The sequence below is a fragment of the Pseudoliparis swirei genome, chromosome 11 (genome assembly GCF_029220125.1).
Source record: "Pseudoliparis swirei isolate HS2019 ecotype Mariana Trench chromosome 11, NWPU_hadal_v1, whole genome shotgun sequence".
Taxonomy (NCBI): Eukaryota; Metazoa; Chordata; class Actinopteri; order Perciformes; family Liparidae; genus Pseudoliparis; species Pseudoliparis swirei.
Genome location: NC_079398.1, coordinates 19,163,029 through 19,174,351, shown reverse-complemented (window position 1 = coordinate 19,174,351; position 11,323 = coordinate 19,163,029). Strand labels below are relative to the sequence as shown.

Below are 11,323 nucleotides of genomic sequence, written 5' to 3'. Positions count from 1 at the left end.
CTTCCTCAAGGTCAAGCGTCTTCGTCCCACTCACACTTTTGTTATTCGCTCGCCGTCCCACACGAAGACGAAGAGGAGACACAACATGGGAACGTGGTTTCACGTGCGGTGTGAGAACACGGGGAAAAAAACATTATTTATTGAGCGATCCGGCCGCTGTTGACGTAAGAAGAAGTCACGGGATGCCGGTGGGGGGGACCGATGAATCAGCACCTCTCTTCCTGTTTCAACGTAGACGGGATCGTTCGTGGACGCCGAGCCCCAAGTTACTTCCTATGTTCAGGTCTGACTGTTTCTTATCAGCAGATACTCGTTACTTTAAAAAAACACACAAAAAACATGAAAACACACCAAAAAAACATGAAAACACGCCAAAAACACCATTTTATAAAGAGAAATGTGTTTTCAGTTGGTCCTTGAACGCCTCTCCTCTAGCCCAAGGGATTCTGGACTGCGTGGGGAGAAGCGGTGTCGATGTTTTCTGTCACAACTACTTGGACTTTGCTTGCAATAGTGCCTTCATCTACTGTGTGTGTGTGTGTGCGCTTCTGATTCTGTCTGTTTTCTACTTTAATTTTGCCTGTCAGTGTGTGTGTGTTTGTGTGTGTGTGTGTGTGTGTGAGGATGTATATGCAAATCAAACTCCACCTTTTTACATGGATACTCGTGTCTGTGTGTGTAGATATAAAGTGTGTTCTACAGTTTTAATGTGTATATGTAGGTATTAGTTTCTGGTTTTTTTAGCTAAAAAATCAACAAAGAAAGCAGCTTGTTAGCCCCTAGAGAGAGAGAGAGAGAGATTTATTTTCAATCATTTAATTCAGGAGATGGATTTTCTGCTTACTTTGCGTCTTTTCTCCTGGATTGTACATAACGTTTTAGTCTTAAGGAAACAGGGTAAAAATAGAGGCGGGGTTATTTCCTATTTCCTATTTTCGCTGAAGGAAACCGAGGTTTGACTTTTTTTAAGAATGCATTCCAGGATCACTTCATCATTTATTTTTCTTCTTTCTTTTCTTTGCAAACTAAGTTATTAGTTATTCTTAAAGATTTTGTGGGAGGGTATTTGGGGTTCTGTGTGAGTCGAGGGTCCACATGGAGGGTCCACATGAGGGGTCCACATGGTGGGTCTACATGAGGGGTCCACATGGAGGGTCCACATGAGGGGTCCACATGGAGGGTCCACATGAGGGGTCCACATGGAGGGGTCCACATGGAGGGTCCACATGGAGGGTCCACATGGAGGGTCCACATGAGGGGTCCACATGGAGGGTCCACATGAGGGGTCCACATGGAGGGTCCACATGAGGAGTCCACATAAGGAGTCCACATGGAGGGTCCACATGAGGGGTCCACATGGAGGGTCCACATGAGGAGTCCACATGAGGGGTCCACATGGAGGGTCCACATGAGGGGTCCACATGGAGGGTCCACATGAGGAGTCCACATGAGGGGTCCACATGGAGGGGTCCACATGGAGGGTCCACATGAGGGGTCCACATAAGGAGTCCACATGGAGGGTCCACATGAGGAGTCCACATGAGGGGTCCACATGGAGGGTCCACATGAGGGGTCCACATGGTGGGTCCACATGGAGGGTCCACATGACGGGTCCACATGAGGGGTCCACATGAGGGGTCCACATGGAGGGTCCACATGGAGGGTCCACATGGAGGGTCCACATGAGGGGTCCACATGACGGGTCCACATGAGGGGTCCACATGGAGGGTCCATGGCGGCTGTTACCTCATTCATGGAGTGAACTGAAATACAATCCCTCCTCTTCCATCGCTCTCCTCTTCTCCCCTCTTTTGACTCCCTTCTTTCTCTATATTTAGTTTATCCTCTACTTCCGCCTCTCCTTTTGCTTTTCCAACCCGACTCCTCCCTCGTCTATCCCCCCCCCCACCTCCCTCCTGTTTCACCTCAGGGTGTCGGCTGCCCCCTTTCTGATAGGTCAGCGGGGAGTTTAGTCCTGACCTGTAACTTTTCCTCTTGCCCCTGTGCTGCTGCATCGGTCCCTTCAAGGGAAGCCTTATTTGTCTAAATGCACTAAATCTAAGGATGCCACGCTGAACCCCTACCTCTCCTCCTCCTCTTCCTCCTCTTCCTCCTCCCACCACGTTTCCCTAAAAACCACAGCCCCCGCTATTGTGAGTAAATTGGACGCCATTGGACGGTTCTGCATGCCGAGGTGTAGCCAGCTTCTGAAGGTCGGGTCCTCCGTGTCCTTTTTGGAAACCTTTAGTAACGAATAGTGTTGCAAACAATGTTTTACCAGCGGATTGCAGTATTCTTAAAGTCTGTATATTTAAATAAATTTAGAAAAAAACCTTTGGCGAATAAAGAAATATTGAAATAATTCAGTAGTTCATGTATAAGCAAAATAAACATTGAGGGGATATATCACGATATACCTTATTGGTGTTTCAGCCCAGAAAGCAACAATGTTGTTGCCTTTTGTTACTGTAATCATGATCTTTCCTATTTATTTCATAGTTGCCTCACCTTCACCAGGGTTCAGTCAGCCGGGAGGGGGGGAGGGGGGGGAGGGTGATAATAACCAGCAGCGCGGGATGATCTCAACCCCGTATAGTTGCTTTGTAGAAATAGATATTTAAAATAATTGTTGCTGTCGAAATGTCACGGGAGGTTTTGCAGAATTGTCCAATGCCAGCGTTGCTTCATGGTGAACACAGGGTTGTGGGGAAATGAAACAAACAAAAGACGTTTTGCACTTTAAATCTCACACACATCCAAACATACGTCCCATCGTGTGACTCCACAGCCAAAATACCCCCCAACCCGGATCACGCCCCGACTCAGCCACAAGAATCCAGCCAAAAGAGGCGTTGCCATTGGACTGTGCAGTCGACTTCCTATATGATCTGCTGCGTGCGTGTGTGTGCGTGTGTGTGCGTGTGCGTGTGCGTGTGTGTGTGTGTGTGTGTGCGTGTGTGTGCGTGTGTGTGTGTGTGGTCCATGCCTGCGCCTCAGTGTGACCCGTCTTGGTGAATGTGTTGTTTGCCCTCATGCACGAGGCCCCCAGACTGTAACTGTTGTTCTTTGCATGTGGTGATTGAGACGCAATAGAAACACTTAACCACGGCGCTCTTATTCTGAAACAACCTCATCGTTTTTCGGTATCCTTCCCGGTGAATTGAACCCGGAAAAAAATGGTGTGTGTACGCTGCAGACTCTTATCGCTTCTATTCAGATTCAAAACGCCCCAAAACTTTCTTACACTTTACAAAACTCTGCATCACGTTAAATGTGAAGTGAATTCTACGAGCTTGTACCGTGATCTCGTGTGAGAAGGGAGTGGAACATGTAGCAAACACCCAGGATGACTCCTCTCTCCTCTTCTCCTCCTTCCTCAGCGACTTACACTTCCTGTACCTCCCTTCTCTACAAGCCAAAGTTCTACAATGGTGTGTTTACTTCTCTCACACAGGAGACCACTTAACAACATGCTAACGACATGCTAAAAAGCTAGTAATGTTTATCCCAAGGAGACTTCGGTCAACAGTGCAATGGTCATTTTATAGAAATGAAAGTATTTCATTGAAAGTATTAGTCTAGACTTCATTGACTACAGCAGTTTGTCCGGCGGTGAAAAAACTACAACGTTGAAAAAAATGTATTTTTCTACAGCTGTCTGCCATCGGCCTTCAATTCCTGTGTTTTCTTTTGTTGGTTTAATCGTAAAGAAAGGACCCCGGGGAGAAACTGCTCAAATATATTTTTAACAACCGTCGTCTCCTGAGTGAAAAACGCTCATTTATAAGAATCCTTTCCTTTTGAAGGGTTTCTGATCGGCTGCTGTCGACGTCGACGGGACCGCAGAAGGTTCAGGAGTGTGAGAAACTATTTTAATACAATTCTACAAAGGGTGATCTCTACTATAAAGAGTGAACTATAACTAATGAAATATTGCCAGTCAGCTACTTGTTTATTTAGTGTGGGAGAAGTTGTTCCTGTGCTCTGTGTGTCTGATTCCTTCAACAATTGGCTTTCTAGATATTCATTTTTCTCTTCTGTGTATTTTTGGCACAAAGCTGTACGATGTAGTTGTTTTATTTAATGTATGATTCTTTTTTTTTTTTCATGGTTTCTTCCATATGTGTGGGTATTTTGCTCCTGGGTACACTGTTTATTTGTTGTTGTTGCTGAGTTGTTGATATTGCTTCCATGCAACAATGAAAGCTATTTATTGCAAATACTAAAAAGAGACTCGCTCACTTTTTTAGGGGGGGTGGGGGGAGGGGGGAGTATCCTACTCTGACTCCTTTAATGAATTCCATACATTAGGTCCAGTCACATTTACACAGTTGACAAGGATATGGATGTATCACACACACTGTGCTACTCGTCTTGGCTGCATGTCCGTTTTCATGTCCACTTTTTAGGGTAATGAGCTGAGATGGTATAAAAAAATCCCACATCCTCAACTCTTAAGACCCACTCACACTAGATATTAAAAAACAAAAATTTCAGACACACTAGAGAGCCAATCCGCCCCTTCGTTGTGTATCCAGGCGACAACCTCACCAAAAGTCTGAAAAGCCAAAGCCAATGCAGAACTTGCGTTCTTTCTGATGGCCAGCAGGGGGCGACTCCCCATGTCCGATTTTTATAGATGTTCACAAAAAAAACCCGACCCTGCTTCTCATATATTTCTTCCATCTCTCATCTATTCCCTCAGTGAACATCGTAAATACGAGTTCATGTTCTCAGTCGTCTTCAATACGACATGATGTTCATTTATTAAATCGTGGTCCCGTTTACGATTAAAACAGACGATAAAGCGTGGTGTACGTTTTTAGGGCGTTGCTACTTTGTGAGTGACAGGTCGCTTTAACCGTGACCCTTTCCCGCTGAGTTTTCAGCTCACAGACGTAGGTTGTAACCTTTTTAGTGGCCTAAAAAAAGTTGTACTTAGCTCCGCCCACCTCTGGTTGCAGAAATACAAACAAGATGGCGACGGGCCAAAATACCGACCTCGAGGCTTCAAGACGTCCCGGTAACTTTCTCCTCTTCTACAGTCAATGGTTGCATCATCCACACTCGCCCGAGCATCGTCCATAGCTAGCCAAATGACGACGCAGCGATGATCTACAGTCGCACTGAGGGAGTTCGTCCACCAGCAAATAAAAATAAATAAAAAATAAACCCGGCGACGACTCAGCAAAGCGACGTGCGTTTGTTATCAAACCATATTTCTGTCTGGCTCTGAGGTTATCGCTGATATTTCTGTTCTCACCTCCTATGCAGGAAAGGAAAAGGAGAGGAGAGGAAAGGGGGAGGGGCGTGTGTGTGTGTGTATGTGTGTGTGTGTGTGGGTGGGGGGGGGGGGGGGTAGTACACACGTGAGAAGGAGAAATAAAAACTTCAGGACGTCGTATGGTAACACACATACGCACACACACACACACACACACACACACACACACACACAGACGCGGCAGGAAGCATACATGACAGAATGATGTGTTATAACTTGGACATGAGCTTGTGCATGACTGAAGATAAGCTGAGGACAATGAGGGGGCGCCTCTCGCTTCCAAAGTATCCAAAGAGATATCTATTATTATTATTATAGAGCCATAGAGCTCATAGAGCTTTGCTGCTGCAAGCGCACTGTCTATTGCCCTGCGGGCTTATTATTAATTCGCCAATTCCTCATCTTCCGCCAGAACTGCGGCCTGACCGGGAATCGTGTGCATTTGAGTCTCGAAAAGATCCGCCCGGACAATCTTTGTGAAAAACGCGAAAAATGGCGAAAAATTTGCAAAGCCTATGGGCAAAATAATTTGAAATGCTATCTAGTCCGAGAGCGTAACTCAAAAATGCGTCAAAATACATCAAAACGTGCGGCCTGATCGGGATCGTCCAAAAATGTCTCTACTAAGAGATCCGACTGGCGCTTAGCCCCCAAAACTCCAAACAGCAGCGAGAAATTGTTCCATTCATTTGAATGGGGTTCCGGAAGAGAAAACGCTAACCAACGCTAATCTTTGTTCCCACACTGACTCGCCATACGTTAAGGTAGAGAAATGATTTGAACTTTAAAACGTTAACAAAAGGATGTAGTTTATTTGATAAATTGGACATTTTTTCAGAGCTATAGTTTCGATGGAATATTTGTTTGAGTTTCGGAAGAGCCAACTGCCAGAGTGAGAGGGAGCAACTGAAATTCATAGAAAAATAAAACCCTTTTTTGCCACAAGTCTGCCAATCTTCACTCTTTTTACACAATTTATGGATCAAAACATAGGAAATATTGTGCTCTTCCTCACATGTGTGGAAGGAATCCACAATTTCCCACACATTTGTCTGAAGGAGCCTTAACGAGGGAGGAAGTACACCTCTCTGCCCCATCCGACTTTCGAAAGAAACTAGAAAACTTTGTAAACTGCGGTTAAGCTGTCATATCTAAACCCCATATCTAAATATTTGAGGACACGTACACGTTCACAAAAGCCTTGACCCTCTCATAATGCTCAAATGTAATTCCACTTTTAAACAGGTCGCTTTCCATTAAAAACCCTGCTATCTGTCTCCCTGATAAACACACAGCTGATTTAAATTAGCTAATCAAGGCAGCTCCAGGAACACACACACACACGTGCCCTGTAACCACGGCAACAAGTGTAATACATGCATTACGTTGTGGGAGGAGTGAACGAGAAATGTGGGTGTGTCTCTGTGTCCACTGATACACACAGAGAAAAGGAAGGGAAGGAAAAGAAGTAAGGAAGAATGGATGTAAGGAAAGGACACAAAAAAAGGAGGCAAGGAAAGTAGGAAATGAGGAAAAGAGGGTAGGAAAAGAAAGAAGCCAGGCAAGAGAGGGAGGAAGTTACTAATATTATATACGGCTCTGTGACCTTTATGATAGGGACAGAGGAGCACACAATCAGCCACACACTGGACACATTTATACTTCTTTGTTGCATGTGTGCGTGTGTGTGTGTGTGTGTATGTGTGTGTGTGGGGAGGGCCGGAACAGTGTGTGGCTGTAAGTGTCTTTTCGAGACCTAACTCAAGGTCCCTGTGTGAGATTACAGATATGAAGCATCAAAAACAATGTGTGTGTTCTCATCGTTCTCAGCTCATATTCTCACACTCTCTCACACACACACACACACACACACACACACACACACACACACACACACACACACACACACACACACACACACACACGCATCAAACACTTTCAGGAAGCGGCTCGTGGGACGAGAACATAGAGGCAAAGGCAACTTTTCATTCTTTTATCTTTATTACAGAGAACAACACAGCACAAGGGAAACAATAAATAACCAGCGAACATTGCCTCTGTGGATCTGAGTCGGACGTTTCCGTCTGTGTTCAAAGCATTTTTTGAGATATTGAACATTCAAGTCATCGCATTATTGTCAGAGAAGCTAATCAAAATAGTTTATTTCTATTTTCTCGGAGGAAAACATCATTTTTAGCTCCACGGAAACGTTGTTTATGAAGAACTTAGACGAAGGTGTTTAACGGACATGTATAATTACACAGTTACAGGATAAGCTGCTTAGAGTTAGTCACATAAAATGGGTTTTAGATGAGCAAATGTTACGATTAAAGGAGTGAGTGGTGAACCAAATGTGCACACACACGCTGCTGGTTAAAGCTCCCCTGTGGAGAGGGTGTTCCCTTCATCCTTTGCTTTTTAATCAAGTCCATCACTCAGAGTTAAACAATACTGTTGAGGAGGAAAAAAAATCAATTTACGTAAACAATGTTAAAATATATAATACTGTCATACCCTGCTCTAATCAAAACAACAGATCATCGTATTGTACGATATAGCAAACAACTGATTTATCAACAAAGACACTCGTGAGATTTCAGCATCTAGATAGAAAAATAGAAGTCGTATAGAAGAGCGGTCCACGAGGCCTCGGGTGGTCCACGCCGAGTCCATCGCCGGGAGGCTGGAGGACCCAAAATAATAAAATAATGTCTCTCTTGTGTGTTTTCTTTGCTAGTTCAAGGACTTCTTGAACATGTGTTTGTGTGTGTCCCTGCTAGTGTGTGTGTGTGTGTGTGTGTGTGTATATATACAAGTGTTCAGTTCCCTACACATCTGCTTGGGGGGGATGTCTTAGACGTGGGCGCTCTTGGCGTGATTGGAGGACGGGGCGGCCGCCGGGTTCCCGCCGCCCTGCTTGGAGTAGTAGAAGCGGTTGTTGTCCTGGTAGGGGCGGGACTCCGAGTAGGAGGAGGAGTCTGAGGAGCAGCAGGTGAGGATGCAGCCGCCCAGCAGGGAGAAGATGCTGCCCACCCACCCGGTGTAGAGGGAGAAGCCGAAGGCCATGAGGCCGCGCTCGCGGTGAGCGCCGATGGGGAACCAGACCGTGGACACCAGACCGCACAGTGCTGGGGGGGAAACCCAGAGAAGAGTTCAATCGGAATGCATAATGGATACTTTGAAGAAAACAACAACAACAACAACAACCCCAGACTGATTCAAAGTGCAATTCAATTGGGAATGAACTAATTGTATTAGCACACAGTTATAGGTTAAACCGGCAAATTACATAATACAACTGGGGATGCAAAATGGTGTAAATTAAAGCGATACAAGCGGAAAAGACCGACTCAAAAGTCAAATTAATTTGGGATGCAAAATGGTGGGAATAAATTATTAAATATACACGAAAACTGTCCACCATGACACATAGCTTAAAACAAAAAAGACACATAACATGATAACAAAGCAAATGCAAATTGGTGCAAAAGAAAGCAACCTGTACAAAAGAAATTGAATGAATTGAAACTAAAAGGGAATGCAAAATGGTGTAAATTAATGCGATACGAGCAGAAAAAAAGTCAACTTAATTTGGGATGCAAAATGGTGCGATTAAATTAATAAATACACACAAAAACTGTGAACCATGACACATAGCATAAAACAAAAAAGACACATTACATGATAACACAGGAAATGCAAAATGGTGCAAAAGAAAGCAACATGAACAAAACAACTTGAATAAAGTGACACTAAAAAGGGAATGCAAAATGATCATTCTAAATATTGTAGGTACACACATACACACACACACACACACACACACACACACACACACACACACACACACACACACACACACACACACACAGACACACACACACACTGCAGCTTGACCATACAGTGCCATCCCCAAAGGAAAAATAACACAACAAATAGGGATGCAAAATGGCGCCCGTAGACCCTGCGTGCTGCTGCTCATCCTCGTACTCAGGAGTGCCAAAGAGACCAGACAACAGTGGAAGAAAGAATGTGTGCAATAATAATATTTGGCAGCTGGACTTCGTGGTGTTACACAATCAGCTCGGCCTTGAACTGGAGCAGAGAGTCCTGATCCAAGTCCGGAAATCCCCGACCAGCTGACACGGACACATTCGGTGTACGTTGGGTTTGAGCCAGTGTACACTCGCCGCTACCGCCGCGTAGCTGCACGGAAACCCTCGAACTGGGAATGCAGTTTGAATATAGGCCAATAACCAAAAATCCACCAAGTAACGTGCAGATTGAAAGTTTCCTAGCTGATGCTTTAAAGGACAAGCACGCCAACACAAAAACAAATCCAAAATAGAACAAATATATGAACTCAAGGCATACACCTTTTCATTGATGGAAGTAATTAGTAATGTGGGCCGCACGGAAAACATGCTGGGGATAGTTTCCCTGTGAACAAAACGTGGGCGGAGGAAAACGCAGGTGTTCAAAATATCTTTTTCAGGACGCATGCTTTGGAACACATGTAAACTGTAGATATCAGGGAGTGAGTTTCCATGTAGGCCGGGACAAAGGGAAGGTGTGGAGGAGAGGAGGCGGAGGAGAGGAATGTTATGGGATCTGGTGGGAAGGAGTTCAAGGGAACAGACCCACATATAAATATATATAAATATATGAGTGTGTGCATATGTGAGCATCCTTTGGGAGGAAGACTTGTTCAACATCCTCCGCTCACAGCACGCATTCGAGGAGGGAGTGAGAAGAGGTCATTAGAAGAGGTCAGGGAGGTCGGAGTCGGACCTCGATGTGTGCGCGTGTACGTGATAATAATACGTAATAATAACAATGATAAGGTTCAGAGTCTCTCTCACCGACGATGAGCACGAGCACCCCCCCCAACACGGTGCGCTTGTTCTTGGAGCCCTGCGGCTCGTTGCCGCCGCAGCTGATGCACGGCATGGACATGAGGACCATCGCCACGGCGGGGAGGCCGAGGATGGAGCCCGTGATCATCAGGGCGCGGGTCGTCTGGATGTAGGCTGTACGGAAACAGGACATAGGATGTTACCGCCGAAATAAAAGGGTCGTCTGGATGTAGGCTGTACAGAAACATGGATATTACCGCCAAAATAAAAGGGTCGTCTGGATGTAGGCTGTACGGAAACATGGATATTACCGCCAAAATAAAAGGTTTTTCTGGATGTAGGCTGTACGGAAACACGACGTAGGATGTTACCGCCAAAATAAAAGCGTTATATGAATGTAGGCTGTACGGAAACACGACATATGATGTTACTGCCTAAATAAAAGGGTCGTCTGGATGTAGGCTGTACGGAAACACGACCGGCAAAATAAAATGATCGTCTGGATGTAGGCTACGGAAACACGACATAGGATGTTACCGCCAAAATAAAAGTCAAGCTTTGTGGGTATATTAGGGGTGTGTTCAGAAGAAGTGATGGAAACAGCATCCCGTGACATCAGGTGGGATGAGAGGTTCAAGTCCACGTACCTGGCAGCTCCAGGATCTGCGACAGGGAGTAGCAGTGGTAGAGTCCCGTGGAGATGACGCATTCGGCCCAGGGTCCTTTGGCTTCCAGCTCGTCCATCTTCTTGCACGTGTTCAAGCCGTATTTGCACATGATCACCCAGTCGTTGGTGGAGATGGCGATGACGACGCCCAGCCAGCCGACGCAGCTGACGATGAAGCCGCTCAGTTGGAGACACGAGTTTGCCATTTGAGCGTAAAGAGGGCCACTCGACGGTTCAGGGAACCGTGACAAATGGGAACACTTTGGTTGAGAGTGATTCCGGAATAGGACCACGGGGCTTTAACCACGTAACTGATATTCCAGGGTGTAATCCAGGGTTAAGAGTTTAACGTGTCCCTCTCAATGCGGTATAAGTCCATCAATTGATCTGTGTTGCACAAAAGAATGAAGCTCATCGGAGGGTTTTTATAGGGAAAAGTTCAGTGAGGGAAAAAAAAAAAGGACTCCAAAAAAATGACGACCAATCAGAAACGTAGATAAAAAAGAAAAAGAAAAA

At 45.3% G+C, this 11,323-nt stretch overlaps 1 protein-coding gene across 1 annotated transcript; it reads right to left on the bottom strand.

Annotated features, from left to right (window-relative positions):
- Positions 1 to 7,263: 7,263 nt before the first annotated feature.
- On the bottom strand, positions 7,264 to 11,155 carry cldn11a (claudin 11a). Its single transcript, XM_056426518.1, has 3 exons — positions 10,788 to 11,155; positions 10,147 to 10,314; positions 7,264 to 8,412 (listed from the first exon to the last, which is right to left on the bottom strand). The coding sequence occupies exons 1-3, from the start codon at positions 11,011 to 11,013 to the stop codon at positions 8,138 to 8,140; spliced, it is 669 nt and encodes a 222-aa protein (XP_056282493.1). The 5' UTR covers positions 11,014 to 11,155; the 3' UTR covers positions 7,264 to 8,137.
- Positions 11,156 to 11,323: the final 168 nt, after the last annotated feature.

Bases quoted from the DNA above. Each gene is read 5' to 3' on its own strand.
- cldn11a (XM_056426518.1), bottom strand. From the start codon at position 11,013: ATGGCAAACTCGTGTCTCCAACTGAGCGGCTTCATCGTCAGCTGCGTC. The intron at 10,315-10,787 runs GTACGTGGACTT...GTTTCCGTACAG, and splicing joins GCAGATCCTGGAGCTGCCAG to CCTACATCCAGACGACCCGC. The intron at 8,413-10,146 runs GTGAGAGAGACT...TTTCCCCCCCAG, and splicing joins GGTGCTCGTGCTCATCGTCG to CACTGTGCGGTCTGGTGTCC.